This window comes from Falco peregrinus, chromosome 8, assembly GCF_023634155.1.
Source record: "Falco peregrinus isolate bFalPer1 chromosome 8, bFalPer1.pri, whole genome shotgun sequence".
Classification (NCBI taxonomy): Eukaryota; Metazoa; Chordata; class Aves; order Falconiformes; family Falconidae; genus Falco; species Falco peregrinus.
In genome coordinates, this window is record NC_073728.1 from 21,318,503 (window position 1) to 21,336,516 (window position 18,014).

At 38.5% G+C, this 18,014-nt stretch overlaps 2 protein-coding genes across 16 annotated transcripts in view; both read left to right on the forward strand.

Annotated features, from left to right (window-relative positions):
* Positions 1–7,892, forward strand: part of METTL8 (methyltransferase 8, methylcytidine) — a 35,059-nt gene extending 27,167 nt beyond the window's left edge. For 9 of the 15 annotated variants that reach the window (XM_055812097.1, XM_055812094.1, XM_055812090.1 and 6 more), the window contains one exon: positions 1,563–1,702. Coding sequence is in view for 4 of the 15 variants with exons in the window: in XM_055812099.1 (XP_055668074.1) it covers positions 1,563–1,740 (178 nt within the window). In the remaining 11 variants the exon portion in view is untranslated. Of the gene's footprint in view, positions 1–1,562; positions 1,835–2,201; positions 2,343–2,684; positions 2,810–6,735; positions 6,791–7,783 lie in introns of those variants that run through there. The other 6 variants (XM_055812103.1, XM_055812105.1, XM_055812099.1 and 3 more) reach the window with 4 other exon arrangements.
* A 1,350-nt stretch (positions 7,893–9,242) lies between these two features.
* Positions 9,243–18,014, forward strand: part of TLK1 (tousled like kinase 1) — a 91,529-nt gene continuing 82,757 nt past the window's right edge. The window contains exon 1 of the mRNA XM_055812088.1: positions 9,243–9,494. The gene's annotated coding sequence lies outside the window, so the exon portion shown is untranslated. The remainder of the gene's footprint in view (positions 9,495–18,014) is intronic.

The following is an 18,014-nucleotide window of genomic DNA, read 5'->3' on the forward strand; positions in this document are numbered from 1 at the left end:
CAATAAGGGGTCTTTGAAGGTAAGATCGGATCCTGCATTTCTAGTGTATTCTAAACTCCTGGTAGATTAAGATACTGTTTTATGAATTAAGTGGCTTAGAAAGCTTTGGCTAGCAATGGCGTTATTGTAACCTGCAATAAAACTCTTGTGGTGTAAGTCAAAGGTGAAAATGTAGCTGTGTTTCTTCAAGCCCTAAGTCTTAAGAGACAGTAGCATTTGCATGGGAAATGTAAATAAATATATGCCTATATTTTAATTAGGTTGCTACCTTGTGTTATTAACCTTGACTTCTGAGTATGCATAGCTCTTAGTCTAGCACAAAGCATTTCAGTTGTAGAATTTTCCAGGGGTGGTGATGGTGATGATAAGCTCTTGAGCACCATGTAGTCTTATTCATGTGTGTGATGTAGATTTTCCATGTGTAGAGGCTAATGGAATGTTTGCTTTGGCTTTCACACTGATATGTTGATTCTGGCAAAATCTTAATATGCTATGTTTTTAGTTTAACAAAAATGTGACATCAGAAGAAACCAAACCCTGAATTCTCATATGGCCTTGAGCAAAACTGGCTGTTTCTCTTCCACACCTTGCAGCAGTAGTATTGCTGCGTCTTTTAGAATAGTAGTTACTTTTTAGAAGTAATAAGATCAGCTACTATTTGTCAGTGTAGAATATCCACTATAAACTGTAAATAGTCTGAATAGTTTTAAGATTGATAGAAGGGGAAATGGACAAAACCATTATTCCTAATAAGAACTTTTGAATCTGAGTAGGATGCTCTGTATTTTGGCTTCATGACATTTCAGTTTTTAAAAAAATTAATCAAAGTCATGTTTTAAAATACTTCTCAATTACCTGTATTAGTTGGGAAAACTAGTATTACAATATAAGCAAAAGAAAGGAATTATAACTATGAAATAAGAGAAAGAGATGCAGACAACTATATAGGAAATCCAGTTTTAAATCACTTACTGTTAATTCTGGGGGAAAGAAAAATTAGGGTATTGCACAGTATAGAAATGTAGAAAACAGCACAGAAAAAGACTGTAAGTTTCACTTTTGAGATCTGAAGTTACTTCTTCAATCAGGTATGTACCTGAAATCTCTAATTATATAAACTTATACAAGTACAGAGTATGTAAATACTAAACATTTTAATTGTGAATTGCAAATAGGGGTTTTTGGTTGGTTGGTTGGTTTTGGGTGGTGTTTTTTTGGTTCACCATGACTTCCTATACTAGTAAAGAAGACTTGTGAATATATACAAGTGGCAATTAGAGAAGGGTAATCTTGTTAGAATTGAGCTTTGACTTCGCTGGTTTTATTGGCTTAGGCTTGCTTGATCAATAGTGTGTACTTTTTGCCAGTCTCCACTGGTGTAACGTTGCATGTACATACAGGGATACATGAGAATGGTACTCACTGGCTTAGATCTTGCTTGTTTTTTAAGGAAGTACATGACAGCTATAAAGTAAAGAAAGTGATCTTTTTTTCCTACACTAATTCTGAAGTATCTAGTCACTAACAATTAACTGATACAAAAAATATTGGTTATTTTCCAGCAAAACCAAGGCAGGTGCTTGTGCAGTTATCCACAAATCACTGAATCTGAAGAGGACAACCAAAATGCAGGGCAGATGGGGAGACAGCGGGAACCCTAGTGACACTAGGGTGAAGTTTCTTGTATTGAAAACTGCTGTTTCTGCTTTGTCTTTGGCTTGTGACTTGGCTAATCTGTAGATTCCACTGTTCAATAATGACTAAAAATTTGTAACAAACCATCCTGAAATTTGTATTAAACGCCAGTGGAAATAAAATAAATTTCGCTGCTTCATTTTGATTTGTGGTATGATCTTTTTTCACTGCTGTGGTGTGCTCTTAGATTTGTTGACATATGCCTTATTTCCCCTTTTTCCTGTGCTTAGTAGACAATTAAGCAGTTTCCACAGAAGCCATATCACTAAAGTTTGCTGGATGGGTTACTTCTAGGATCAAAGCAAGAGAGTTTTATTTCCTTCTGTACAGAACAGATTGCTTTTTCTTTTTGTATGAATGCAATTAATTGTAGAGATGCTAAATTAATACGGTGGTATTAGCTGTATTTTTAAATTATTTTAAGCCATACATACCTTAGGGTATGCTGTTAGTAATGGCAGTGATAATAGTAGACAGTTCATACATAAACCATTTCTTCTTTATAGAGTGTCTTCATAATGGGTGGTTCAACCTTGGAATGGACTGACCAAGAAGAATGAGATGCAGAGCTGAACAGGGGACTGAGGAACAGAACACCATGGGCACCATATAGGGAGGAGACGCAAAACAGGAGACAGCGTGGCAGGGTGAGGACTCTGTGCTTAGAAACGAGTGAAATTAAGTGTAGGAGGGAAGAAGAAAAAGGGGACTGATCTGTCACAGAAATAGGGTAAAACCCTGGTAAACAAAAGAAATTGGGGTAATGGTTGGAGGTGGAAAGACCTATCTTCTAAGTCTTTTTCTCCCTAGTGGTATTGTATTTTCACAGCTTAGTGGAATATTATAGGCTTTTCATCCATATGTGCACAACGTATTTCAATTTATTACAAAGATGGAATGTTTCATTTGTTGTAGTTTATATGTGCTATGCACATGTTTGCAATAGTGCAGGCAGGTTTATGATACACCTGTTTTTGCTTTTTCTTTAGGGAAAAATGTTTTTACCTTCTTTCAAGTAGAACTCTATAGTGACAGAAGCTACACTCCTAACCTCTTGGGAAGCAAGTACAAAAGAATAACAGAAGTGTCTGCATCCGTATTGTGTTCCATCGAGGTATGACAATTAAGTTTACTCCATATGTTCTGATGTTGTCCCATTTAAATCAAGACCATATCTGCACATTATCACCTTGAAGTGCCTCCCAATCTCAATTTCTGTTATACTTGCATCTGTTCAACAGAACTTAAATGAATTTGTATAAACTAGGAATACAATTTAAAAGGAAAATAGCAGAATAATCTTTAGGTTTTACCTGGGATTACAACAGTTTAGAGAAGGAACATGTTTATTGTTTTTAAACGCTTTCACAGTTGCAGATCAGCAGTCATCCAAGAGGCTGAAAATACAGTTATTCAAGGTATAATGTGCATCATCAACTTTATTAAACCAAATATCCATGTTATGAGTGTTAGCCACAGGTATTTTGTCACTTTTTACTGTGAAAAAGGAGTTAGTAGTAAGGGATTTGCATTTTCAGAGGATGTTTTATTGATCAGGTTACTATAATTTTGAAGGGAACATGAAAGATTAAGAAAGCAAGTGAATTACTTTAATGATGACTAGAACCCATTGCTGACGACATAAACAATTTAATAAATGCTCAAAGAATAATCTGAGGATTCCTCTGTATTCATACTAAATGAACTTTTAAATTCATTAAAAACACTGACTTGGTGTATGCTGCTAGTTATAAAACCAGCCAAAATGTTAAAATTTAGAAATATGATGTAAATAATAGAATGCTATATAGTTATAAATGTAATGTAAAAATAGAATGCTTTATAGCTACTGCATAAATCCAGTGTTTAGTCTTCTCTATAGTGTGCCCTGTTCAGCTAGAAAAAAGATGCAGGTAGAAATAGATGGTGAAAATTCCTAGAGACAAGAAAAAACTTCGTATGAAAGCAAGTTAGGCAAATGAATGATAGACAATGTGAGGGTGGCATATAATGTTAGTATTTAGGTCTAGTTCATCCCTTTTACATGATACAAAAAGCGATATAAATTGGTCAAATTGGCAGGCAACAAACCTGCATTGATAAATATATACAGCACAGCCTATAAAAAAACCAAGGAATCACAATGTTCACAAGGCCAAAAGATTGGTGAGTTACCAAAAAATGGGTTATATTAGATTTTTCCATTTTCATTTTTATATGTGTGAAAGGAAAAATCTGCATATTTACTGTTGCTAATGCCTCTGATAAAAAAAAAAAACAACAGTCCTACAACTTTTCTCATTACCTTTTGTGAGATCCTAACATTGCTCAGCAGTAGAGCTAGAGAATAAACCTGAATACAAAATGGGTGTTTAGTAGGCACAGATTACTGAATTATGAAAAGATAGAGGGGAGAAAGTAGGAAAAAAGAGAACATACTAATTGGCATGACAACATGTAGTTCTGTAGCAATCATACAGCAGTTAGTATTTTATATGGAATGACAAATTCAGTACGGTGCCTGAGAGAGACAGAGAGACTCACCACACTTTCCTGTCACTTACGACAATATCACTGTAAACTGGCATTTGGACAAGCCAAAAGCCGAAGAATGAAAGTAATTGGTTTGCTAAAAGAGCATACAATTGATTAATTATGCTTGGGTCAAACTGGGTGTATTGGAGGGTTTCATTGCAGAGCCAACATTAATTTTTTCTTTCTTTAGTGTCAGGCACACTCTAGCCTCCATTTCCGCCCAAATAACAAGTGCTCTTTAAATGGAGGAGTTGCATCTTTGAACTTGAATAAAAGGGTGTTTGTGCAGTGTAGGATTTAGCAGATGGGCTTAGAGAATCCGAATTTACCACTGGTCTTTTATTCTATGCTAGGAAAAGCTTTGCCATTTTTAATGGCTCTGCTACATACCCTGTTAGGCACAGTAGTCAGATGTCATTCTGAGGAATGGGGCAGCTTAGTTTCCAGTGACACTGATTACACTCAACAGTGAGAGGATGAGAGAGAGTGGTGGGTGGAGAAGTGAAAAGGCAGTGTGAGGTATTTGAAGGAGGAGGTTTGCACTCCAGCACTTGTATGTGGGTGACAATCCCTCTGAGAAACAGTTTTTACTCTGAAGTGGAGCAGAGTTGAATCTTCCGCACTTCAGGTTTAATCTCCATCCCCATGTACTACCAGTGCAGCCTGTAGTTAAATGTGCATTTACTTAAAATGAAGAGAAAATAGCAAGAAGCTGCATCTTCAGAATGGAGCTGTGATTTCACAGAGAGACACCCTGGCATGTTAATCCCTGGCATAAATGGGTGTAATTCTCAATGACAATGCTAAGCCTGTTTACACAGGGGCTGAGCTAAACCCAAAGATGATACACAATGCGGTTCAAAATCAATCATTTAATCCTTTTTAAATTTTGGTGATCTATACATCCAAAGATGTTTGTGTTAATAAAAGATGATGTGACAAAGCTGTGATTGTCACTGAGCATAACTTGCTTTGAGATAAACATTATGACAAACACAATCCTAATCTTGTTGTAGATAAACATTTCATCTTGTTATTCAAGACTGAATATTAGTGAGTTGAACAAATACTTGGTGGTAGTTACCGCACTCTGAAATAAGCTCTATTTTTTAAACTGGAAATAGTCTGAGCTAGCTTATACAAAGAAAGAAGAACAAAGTCACGCTGGCAGTGAATCTATGTTTTATTTTTCTGAAGTTGACATGGAATCAATATAATCAACAAGAACCTTGGTTTTAGTTTTTTTTTATTTTGCACATACTTATTTTAATAGCAAATGAAAGCAGAAGAAAAAGGAAAATTCAGGGCACGCAGTCTGCAGAGCGTGTAAGTAGTAGTATATTACTTAAGATATTTAACAAACTACTGAACTACACTCTTTCCTTCTTGCATCAATTGGCTTGAGGCAGAGTATCAGCAACAGTGAAGATTTATTTTACTTTGAAGTAATTAATGTTAATAAAAGGCCTCAGGGTTAAATCCCACAGAAAAAAATATCTGAATCTTTGACCCAGATTCCCAATGTCATTTATATCAATATATGTCCAGAAGACTCTTAAAGTCTATGGAGTCACTTCAAGATATAGACTAGTTGCTTGAATCCAGATTAACTGGTGCCTAATATTCCTTGTAGAAATAAAAATGCAAACATAAAGTACAAAGATGTTCTGTCCGTAAGAACATCTATGCTAATCATTAAAAAATTTAATTAAAAATCAATTGCACAGACACAATAACTTTGTTCACTCTTCTTTAAGGGATGAAATTTGGTTTAGGTTTAAGATGCTCACATATCTTTGTTTATATTTTAGTGTAGGATTTTCAGATTTTTTTATCCTACAACATTTTCTAATGAGTGGTATGAAACTTGACAACCAACCAGATAAGCATGGTTGGTAAAGATAACTGACTTACAATAAAATGCTTAAGACATGTTCATTTTTGCTATGTTTCTCTCTCAAATACTTGAGAAAGTACCTGTGAGAAGGCATGCCTGTTCTTAAACTTAACAGTCCTTTGAAGTCCAAAATAAGAAAATTTGCGAAGATTGAAAAAAAAACCAATAAGGAGAAAAATGGCTTTTTTAATGCATTGTCAGGAAGCGAATATGCATATTTATGTCTCCCCATCTTTTTAGATTTTATAGAAATTGTGTTATCCCATTACCAAAAGACTTTGCATACCAGTAAAGCAGTGTAATTTAAACTTACATTATGCTTTAGGCTTCCATTTTTTTCACAATTGTTTATTCTCCTTTTCCTAAATCAGTCCACCAGATTAAAAAAGAAAAAAACACACATAATAACACTCTTTGAAAGCCACAAATTGTGGATGATATTGCAGGCAAATATTAACTGAGTGTTGTTTCCAGTGGATTTTCCTGCCATCTGTGAGATCAAGAATGGGACAGTTTTATCTGCTACGTTACCAGCATTCTTTTTTAGTAGATATTTTCTATATGCATGCTTGTAAGGCTTCATATAATTTTCATGTTCTTGTTTCCAGCTACCCTACTTTCTGATTTATGTTAATAAAGCTTATGGAGATTCCCAAGTGGAATGTAAGTATTACTTACTTTATCTAAGTATTACTATTTGTATTCATAAAGTGAATAAATACAAAGTTTAACATAAATCTCCACGTGTAACTACATGAACAATGACAGCTTCAGGCCTCTTGGTTTTCATACCCAGCTTACTAGGTGAGATCAACAATGAACGTGCAAACTTTCCCCAGGGGAGACTAGAGCAACCTTTTTTTATCTCTCTGAGAATGTTGCCAATTATTTCAGTGCTCCCTGATAATTATTTAAAAAAAAACAAAAAAACAACAACAACAAAACTGTTACTGCTACAAAAAAGCCTAAAGGACTTAGATTGTATACATACGTGTGTGTGTGTGTGTATAAAAATAAAATGAAAGCATAGAGAACGTCAGCAGGCTGGGAGGTAGAGAAATGGAAATTGGCTGGCATCCAATTAAAGTCCAGGCATGAGAAAAAAGAAATTCTTTAAAGAGGCTTTTTTAACATAAGGTAAAAGAGAAAGGTTGTATGCTTAGTTGTTCTTCCTAAAACCAATGGTAGTATGGGATGAGAAGTAAAAAAAAAAAAAAAAGAAAAAGTTATTACTGGTCTTTCAGTTTTTAGTCTGGAAAAGCGTGTAAGCTGTAACTTTCACATTTGGACTTTCTAAGCACTTTTATACAAGGGGCCTGCTGGGGATCCACATTCTTCTGCAGTCAGTATGGGTGCTGAGTCATCAGGAAAATTGGCCATTTGGTTTTAGGTTTCTAAATATAGAGGTGAACGTTTAAAGCCCTAATCTGGGAACAGTGGACACTCGTATGCAGCTTTGGTGACCTGAATGACTTCATTCTTAACAGTGCTCGTATCAGAACCAAAGCTGTGCCTGTATTACATGTGCTGCTGAAAAATCGTAACTTCTATGACAAGCAAAATATAATCAATTACAATTTAAAAATGAGTAAAAGAGATACATAAGAGTGGCGAGTTTCAGTCTCTGCTAAACATCAAACCTCTCTCACACAACAGCTCGTGTGCCCCGTGCAGAGGAGGAGGAACAAGCGGGCTTTGGGGGAGGGAACAGAAGAGCAACCTCGCTGAGGGAAGGAGGCCTGGGTGAAGCCTCGGAAGGGGTGAATTTTGACTCTCCAGTTGGGTTTCAGCTCTCGTGTTCAAGGGGTAAAGGAGCGTGAGTTTGTGCGGTTCTGCCTGCCAAGTGTCAGTTCTCTAAATAAACGTTTTCAGAGAAGATTTGTACTAACGTTGCCTTTGCAGTTGGTATGTTGCACCAACATTCGGTACACAGGTTGGTGTTGTGGTTTTGGTTTTTTTTTTTTTATTATTATTTCTGATGAACTTCTGCACACTTTGGTTAGTTTGTTTGGGAACTTTGCTAAAAGCAGGCCATTGACATTCAAAACTGTGACAGATTCCGAATTACAGAAGAGTTTTCGCATTCACTGTAGATAAATTTGTATAATGCAGTGTTGTATAGCAGGAGGGCCTTCTTTAAAAAAGCGAGGTTATACATTGGTGATTCAGTGTTCTATTTCAACAGTGTTCTGTGCCTTCTGCATAGATCCTAGCTGCAGAACCGCTTGCTTAGCGCTTCGCCACCTGAAAATGTGGGGTGGGGAGGGAGCGAGTCTGGTCAACAATTCCCCACGTTTGGCTGAACGTGGGCGCTGCTGCCAGCAGCATCGTGCCTCCCCGCCGCGGCAGCCTCGGCCATGGCGTCTGCGGGTTGCCCCTCCACGGGGGCCGGGCCCCCTCCTGCTGCGCTCCCCACGGATCCACTGCCGCAGGTCTGGCGTGTGCAGTGTGGGTGCCGTCTCCCCGCCCAGTTGCCGAGGTCCTCCGGGGAAGTGAGGCCTTGAACGAGCTGTGAGGTCTGACGGGGTTGTTCTGGCAGGCCAGGTATGGCCCAGGGGCACGCCATCGCCTGGCTCGGCTTTACGTGCTTCGTTATTCAGATTGGTTACGGTCCAGGTAGGCCAAACTCGTGGTGTTTTTTGAGTTAGGGTAAGGATATCTAGCAAGTGGAGAGTGGCAGAGGGAAAACTGTTTTAAGGGAAAACATTTTTTTCTATAAACTTTGTATCTACCTTTCATCCTGAATTCATACCCACAATGTGCTTCAAGAGTCAAGTGAAATAGCTGGGAACAGAACTACTTAATAGGGTGTAGCCATGTTGTGTGACGAAGTACCAGCCACTGCATCCAACGTGTAGTCCTTTTGTGCAGTGGCCGTTCACGTGTAGCTGATCGGTTAGTCAAAAACCAAAGTCATTACTGTATTATGTGAGCTTCCAAAGGAGACTGTGCCCTCATTTTCTGTGAGAAAGTACAACATGCAAAGTTTGAGGTTTTAGAAGTTAGTCAGCCATGTGTGAGTTACCAAAACACAAGTTAGCAACTTATGTTAAAATTTGAAATGAGTGGGTTTTATTTGCTTTTAGCTCAAAACCGACTTTGTCAGTTTCCTCCCAACTGCTGTAAGACTCAGACAGACGATTTTACAACAAAAGGGAATTTCTTGACAATATTACAGCAGGATGATGAGAAGAATCTGTTTCTGATTAAACTTGGGCAGAGGACTGCACTGACACTGTCTTCAAGGGCACTGTTACCAGTCTGCCCCTAGCCGTAGGCTTCTTGCCCGTTGCTCTGTAACACCTGCTAAACTCATGAAGCTTCTCAGCAGCATGTAGAGGGAGTCAAGATCTCTGGGCTCCTGAAGGTAAATGTCTAATATGTGACCTAAAAGTGTATTTCTGCTGCCTGTGATGGATATAAAGAAAGCAAGAAAGTCCTGTTTTATTCCACTGGGAGAAAAATCAGTAGATGTTATATTATCCAGCCCTTTTTATTGGGACTTTCTTATGTGGTGTTTGGAGAGGACTGAATCCTGCTTTCAATTATGCATGGTATGCTGAAGGTATCGATTTGGGACTTTATTACCAGTCTTTATTATAATTTTTATTTTGGGTGCTGTCCTGCAAAGGATCAAAACCAGAATGTGTCTGTTTTTCTTAATTGAACTTCCTACTGTTGTTTGTTATTTTATACCTACAGCGTTCAAAATGCTAGTTATTTCCTGTGTGCTACCATTAATATATAATGGATGAGACCTTGGGACCATTAAAAAATATAGGATGTAACTGAGACGAGATAGAGATACGAGATGTGACTTAGTGATTGTCTAAAATATAGCCACCATTCCAGCTTAAACTCTTCAACAGTGTGACCAGTTGCTACATTTCATTTGAACCCTGTATGAAAAGAAACATGGAAAATGCAAAATATTTCCTGTACCCACAAAACTTATAATGCTTCTTTTCTCCTGTGGAAATGACTCCCCTTGTGTATTTAGCAATGAGATATACCCAGGCAGGTAGCCATAATTCCCAGTAGTACCTTTTGGGGTTTGTTTTCTTGTGCAATTTGATGCTGTTTTCATTCAGTCTTCTTCATCTGAAGGCCCTGAAGCTTCAGTAATTTCTGAAGATGTTAATTCTGAAGATGTTGCTGTATGAGTTGTGGTGTGTTGTGGGTTGACCCTGGCTGTATGCCAGGTGCCCACCAAAGCCGCTCTATCATGCCCCTCCTCAATCAGGCAGGGGAGAGAAAATATAACAAAAGGCTTGTGAGTCGAGGTAAGGACAGGGAGATCGCTCAGCAGTTACCGTCACCGGCAAAACAGACTCAACTTGGGGAAATTAGCTTAACTACCTTTAAAATCAGAAAAAACCCACCTTCCTCCCACCCCTCCTTTCTTCCCAGGCTTAACTTCACTCCTGATTTCTCTACCTACTCCCCCGAGTGGCACAGGGGGACAGGGAGTGGGAGTTATGGTCAGTTCATCATATGTTGTTTCTGCTGCTCCTTCCTCCTCACACTCTTCCCCTGCTCCAGCATGGGGTCCCTCCCGTGGGAAACAGTTCTCCATGAACTTCTTCAATGTGAGTCCTTCCCACGGGCTGCAGTTCTTCATGAGCTGCTCCAGCCTGGGTCCCTTCCATGGGTGCAGTCGTTCAGGAACAGACTGCTCCAGCGTGGGTCCCCCATGGCATCACAGGTCCTGCCAGCAACCCTGCTGCAGCGTGGGCTTCCCAGGAGGTCACAGACTCCTTCAGTTATCCTCCTGCTCCACTGTAGACCTCCTTGGGCTGCAGGGGGACAGCCTGCCTCACCATGGGCTGCAGGGGAATCTCTGCTCTGGCGCCTGGTGCACCTACTCCTCTCCTGCACTGGACTGGCCTTGGTGTCTGCAGTGTTGTTGCTGTCCCATAGTCACACTCCTCTCTTTGGCTGGTGCAGATATTTATTTCCTGTGCCCCCTTCTTAATACGCTGTTCCATAGGCACTACCACTGTCACTGATGGGCTCAGCCTTGGCCAGCGGCAGGTCCATCTTGGAGCCAGCTGGTATTGACTCTGTTGGACATGGGAGAAGCTTCTTGCATCTTCTCAAAGAAGCCACCCCTGTAGCCTACCCTGCTACCAAAACCTTGCCATACAAACTACATGGTGAAATTAAATTTCCTTAGAAAATGGAAAATTTGTGTATAAAATATGCTTGTGGATTTCTCTAATGAATGTGCCAACGCCACAAAGGGCCCACAGCAGCCTCTTAGTCAGTGGCTAGTATTATGCAGTGTTTAATTTATGCACAAATATAGTCCATCTTTTAGAGGGCATCACTAATATGATGGTTTTAATATAATATAATAAAACATAACAAAATATGGTAGTTTTCTTTCCCATGATTCCTAAGACCCAAGCTCAAAATTAATATAACAAATACTGTTCTGACCCACAGGAACCAAGTAAAAGTTTTGCCACTGACTTCACTCAACATCTCATCAACATTTCATAGTCAGATCTGCAGCTGTTATGCATAACTGTTCAGGTAGATCTGGTGACACTTTGATCAGTTTAATATCAAGTGTTGTTGGACTACATTTAGTGGGCCCTTCTTGATATTTGTGGTTTTAGTCTTCTAGATAGGAAAATGTAGAATCTTTCGGAAAAATTAAAAGTTAAGAGAAGATCGTGCAGCTTGAGTGTATTTGTGCACTGCTGTGTTGTTGGACTTTTTAAAATTAGTTTTCAGTTCTTCTCAGATGTGCTTTAGTAAAAGATTAATGTTGATGTTCAGCAGTCACAAGACAGAAGCAGTCCAGAGTCTGTGTCTGCTCCTTATAGAAAAGGCCTGTAATAGAAGCAGCAGGATGACTTAATACGAAGAATTTTGAAAAAGGAAACTAGGCTGCTCTGTGTTCTCATTTATTAGACAGAGAGAGGGAACTGAAGAGTAACCTTTAAGGAACTCAAATCGCACCTGAATAATTTGCATTTAGAATGGATGTTCCTTTCGTGTTCAATTGGTTTATTGAATCTGTGTCAGATTCCTGTAAATGCTGCACAGCTTTTGCATCTCCAGTACTTTGCCTAAATGAAAGACTAACCTTTGGAATCTGGCTTGGCTATATTACATTTATGTTTAGTCTAATAGAGGTGATGAAAGTCATTGAACTGAATGGCACAAATTCCCTTGCTCCTTTAGAAGCAGCTTTAACAACAATCTCGCTTGGATGTTCAGAGTGACAGGAATTAACATCATTCCTATACATAGGAACATGCTTCTGCTTGAAGCAGCCTTCACAAATTCATGTTTCAGTAATCTTCTACGAGGGCAGAGTGTGGTGCCAAAGGAGGAAAAGCTGAATATACTTTTCATTCCTGGGAGAAATTAAAAAGAAAGCAAGTGCTTTGAGTGGTGAGCAAACCTGCCTTCGTTTTGATTCTGCTGACCTGCCATAAAGAAACTTGAAACAAAGCTCATGTTACTGAACAAAAATATTTTGAAAATAAGTGTTTTAAGGAGCTATGGAGTTGGTGTGAATGTGGACTGAGTTAATTTTTTTTTCCTCTAGCATGCAGTATATATTGACAGTAAATTCTTCCTGAAGGTGGTGGTCATAAGAAGTTTTGCCCTGGGGGTCAGACAGAAGACTGTATCAGAAGTGTAAAAGAAATCTCACTGTGTATGTGGGACCTCTATGTAATACACCTATTTCAGTCCCTTTCTATTTCAGCATTTTTGTGTCAATCTCTCAGGTATCTTGTACAAAGTCTTTATAGACAAGGAAGTTTTTATCGAGGTGTTTGAGACCTGTAATGTTTTGGGATTTGTTTTTGGGTTTTATGCAAAAGCAAAATCATATTGAAATTAGACATGAATCTAGTTTGTGAATTACATTCGGGAAGTTCTTTGTGGAAAAAATACCCATAATCACTAACAGGGATTAAGGATTTAATATTTTACTTAATATACCCAGCATTAGACACATCAGATTGTAAGTAGCATTTCTGAGTTTATTCATAGCAGTAACTACTTGCTTATATTAAGACAGAGTGATAGTCTGGTTCTGATCCTGAAAAGCAGGAGAAAGCTAATGTCTTTGTGAACTCTGCACTCGCATTGTCTTTATAGGAACTTTGCAATAACAGTGCAATTGCTCTTTCGAGCTAGTCTGGGATCTCCTGAGTTATTCTGAATGTGTGCTAGCTGCAGTTATTGGTGTCCGGGTCCCCAGCTGGATTTTTTTCCTCTACTGCCCTGCAGTATTCCTTGCCGAAAGGGCCACTCTTACCCTTTACCACGTGAAGGTAGAAGGGCTAGAGTCTGGAATAACAGTACTGAAAAGCGAAAGCTTCTATAAAAGAAATCATAACCTTTTTTCCCAAAGAAAGCTATGTAGTCTTTCTTTCATATTGCTGAATCCCATGCCAAGAAGCTATCTAGTGAACAGTTTGCCGTTGCTGAGCATCAGGACCAAATAACAAGAGCCATGGATAATATAACCACCATTGTAAGGGGCCACTAAAGCCATATATAAACAAAGGATTCTCAAACAACCTGGGTATTTTGTATGTGTCACATCAGCAAAAAAGGCATGGCTGCAATCCCGGAGTTCAGTACAGCTGCTTAGCTGTAACTGGTTATGAAGCTGTGTAAGAAATTGTCCCATCCTGGTGAAAAATCATCTCATTTCACTCATCATTTCACTCATTGTCAACTCACTGTTAGCTCATGGTTTGGTTAGAGCAGGGGTGATATGATAACATGCATAGCGGTAACTTTGGTACTTAAGACTCACAGCTAGCATAGAACAATGCTGCGTATTCTGAGATGGAGGAATACTGCCCATTTGTCTTCTGTTCCTTGCTCTGCCTGTTCAAAGAATAATAAATCAGCATCAGTATCCTGCTTTTATTTTCTCTAGCCACTCCAAGAACGAATTTTGGAGTATTTAAGGGATCTAGTAAAGCTCAGAAATAAAACATAGGTCATCTAGAACAGCAGATCTTTCCACAGAAATAGCAAGTCTTGAATGTGTGAGGAGTTTTCTTTGGAAATGTTTCAGCTCTGTCATAGAAGCTACAGGAAAAGAACATTTCTTTAGTGTTGTGTGCTACAATGTAAGTACCCATATTTGTGGGCACATGTGTGTAAAACAAAGCAAAAATTCTAAAATGAAGCAAGCTGACTTGCTCCTTCCCAGCTCCATGCAGACAAAATCTTAGAACTGCACAGATAGCAGTTGTGTTGCTTTACACACACCTGAGACATAGTCAGGAAACAGTATAGAAAAGATTAAAAAATAGAATGAAAATATAGAAACTAATATGCAGAAATGTCTTGCTGCTATTTTTTTTGCCTTTAAATGAGGTTATAAGTAAATGAGTATATGCAATTAACCATGGATTATTCTGTACCCCTGAGCATCTAAAACCTTGATTTGGAACAAGTTTTACAGGATATTTTATAACTTTGGTTGTTTTTTTTTTACTTTTCAATAACTCAGCATATGAATTTATGAGTGTACTGTGGTACTATCATCAAAAAGAAGATCAAAATAGTGACTAGAATAAGTGAAAAGGAGATAGAATTGGCATAAATTTGTATGGACCAAAGAAGTTACATTTATTAGTCAAAATACAACTCCCGTTGGGAACTTGGGTAGGTATCATACAAATCATGATGGAATTGGTTCTCTAATGAAGGACTATTACAATGAGAAAGCAGGTAGTCTCCATTTAAAATAAAAAGCTAGGCATAATTGTATTAGTTGTTAGCATGCAAGCAGCTAAAGGAGCCCTGTGTGTTCTTAGGCACTTACCCTTACTACCTAAAGTGGAATTGTCTGATAGGAAAATTGGGTAGGACTTTCTGTTAAAAAAAATGCAAATTGTATACAGAGTTGTCTGTATGAGTCTTATGACTGATTTTAGTGCTTCAAGGTTAAGTTTTGTTGGCAATGAAACAAATATTGTAGCTGTTCCTGAGGTCTGTGAGCTTTATTAAGTACATGAATAACAAATACACTTAATATATCTGATAGCAGACTCTGTTCCTTTGCTTCTCTAGGATCCTTAAACCTTGACTAAATGCCATAGTCTGAGACCGGCATTGCTTTCACTGTTGTTTCTATGACAGTTGAATGTGAATGGTGAATCTATCTTTGGAAGGCAGAAAATGAGATGCATTGTCTTTTAGTGGTCAGGTCTGATAGGTATGCTTTTTTATGTGTTGGCATTGAGTCTTACTCTCACTTTTGCAAAATCTTATATAAGTTTTCCCTAGAGAGACAGATAAGAAATAAAGGATTAGTACATCTCTCCATACAGTAACTCCTAATGTGAAATTCTAGCCCTATTTATAATGAGAGCTTTGCTACTGATTTCAGTAGGATCACAATTTTACCCCTAAGGTGCAGTTGTGCTTTCCTAGGAAAGCTAACGTATAAAATACAGCCTCCGCCAGTACATCATCAATGCAGTAGCATAGAAAGAGGATAACATTGAATGACATCCATAGCCAATAACAGCTGCTGCAAACATCCTGTCAAGCACTGTATTAATGTTAGTCACCAGCTTTCCAGGTTTGTCTAAGATTATTTTCTTCATACCTGAACGAGGTAGACTCAGGATGAGTTGGAGTTCTTTGTGGAAGTGTGGTTGGCATTTGTGTTTTGTAATTTTTTTTTTAACTAATCAAAGATTGTCAGATGTGGTAATGCTGCTTTGATTTTTATTAATAAAGCACACCATCTATAACTAATTTTTTAAAGCCCTTGAAGGCACTGTTTAATTTTTCAGCTGTTTTTTGTTCTATCTAGTTCTGTATTAGCTTCCTATCTTCAGGTCTTGACTTCTGTAAAGCAGATATTGTCAAGCACACATTGCTGGGAGGTATCTTGTACCTCATAAAAGAAGGAAAAAGGCTCTTGATTAGGATCCCAGTCTTCACTGACCCCACTGCTCAGTAGGTAGGGTGTTGTGGACATTAACAACGTTACAGAGGATCTTTGGCCAGTATGTTGGCTGCAAGTCATGGATTGAAGACTGCTGCTGCATATCTTGCAGGTAAGACTAACGTGCTCCTTTTGATAGGGCTTGTTTAGATGTCAGCTAAAAAAATAACTCCTTGACGTGTTTGCATGAGAATGATTCCTGTAGATAAAATTATATTGCCTAATAGTTTCCTGCAGCTCCCCAGATACTTGTTAGAGTAGTCCAAAATTTAATTCAGCCTCTCCCTATGAAATTGGATCTCTACTTTGTACTTCTGATTGCTTCTCTCAGCTCGATTAATAACGTGGAAGCATTTGTTCTTTCTCTGAAGGGTGTCTGGGTGCCTCCTGCCAGAACAATGGAGATCACCTTCTGCTGAGCTTATACATATATGCAGGAACAGGAGCCATAATGGATGCTTCAGAGCACTGTGTAATATCTTCTTCCAAATTAAGGAGGCTCTGACACATCAGTCAGTTTTTCCCTGCCTGTATTTGATTGCATACTTAAAATCAGCTGACTCTCAGATCAAGTGGTGCCTTGTTGCTTTAAGTTCAGCAGTGGCTGTTGTCTGTGTTAGGGAGGAGTTCTGTCACTGAATGGTAAAACAAGACACATCCTAAAGCTGGCCCTGGAATTTCTTTGCAGTGTTATTCCCTGAGAAACTTGAGCTTTCTTGATTGCAAATAGGAAAACTCTTGAAGGAGTGTGTGCACATGGTAGGGAGAACTTAAGAAGGGAAGAAAAGGATTTTATTGAATAATTTCAAAAAATGAAGTGGAAAAAAATGTATATATATCAAACCAGAGAGAAGCAGAACAGTAGTGTGAGGTGATAGAGGCCTTTTAGAGTCTGAAAGTACTGGAAGTTTTACTCGAGACTGGACAAAGTTCTGCACTGTGGTATTAGATATCTGTCACCATCCTGAGACATTCAGCTTGGCACAGTGAGACCACTTCATTGCCTCATTTCATGCTAGTGTGTTTCAGGCTACGTGCTGGGTATTTCCAGTATTTGGCTTTTTATACTACGTGCAATAGATTCAATTTTCCTATTCTTACAGGCAGTATCTTCAGCAGTATGCCCTGAAATGCCTTATGGATTCAAGCTGTCCCTTAATCAATGATGCAGAGGGTGCGGTTTTGATCTTTTTCTCTAATATATGAACTATGATACTAGATTCATCCTGGCATACATCTGTCAGACCAGACTGAAAGCATTCAGTTAGAGACACTTCATCACCAGAATGGGGCCAACAAATTGGAGACAATCTAAAAAAGGGAGATTGAAATATAACATAGATGGGAAATAGAGGATATCTCAAAATAAGGTCATAATGGAGGACTTAAATTGCACATCTATCCAGACAGCAGCAGGACATCCTCAAAATATGCTATAGTATCTGCATACTGATACCAACTATTACAAATATGCAACAAGTATGGATTGTTTGTGAAAAGAACAGCTATAGGTCAAGATGTAACACAACAGAGAAGACAACTCTGCAAATATAAATATTTATTATTACAGTAACTGCTTCCTACTAAAATTGGCAAGAATGATGAATCCAACCCTCTAATATGTATTTGAGAATTAGGAAGCTAATGAGGGAGTGCAGCAAAAAGCCCTCTTCTGCCTTCTAGAAAAATCAGCAAAGCTAACATTGCTAGACCATAATGAAGAATGTGTGGTTAGAGCTACTGGGCTGCAGATCCACCACTAAAAACCCACCAGTGCTTGATACTGAACCAAGGAGTGAAAAATACAAAATAAAAAATCCTGCGTTGGCTGAAGGACATGCAGAATTCTTTTACGTCTGTAGTTTTTGTGATCGTTAATACTTCTATGAAACACTGCTGAACTGCCATAGAGCAAATTACAAGCAGCAGATGAATGTG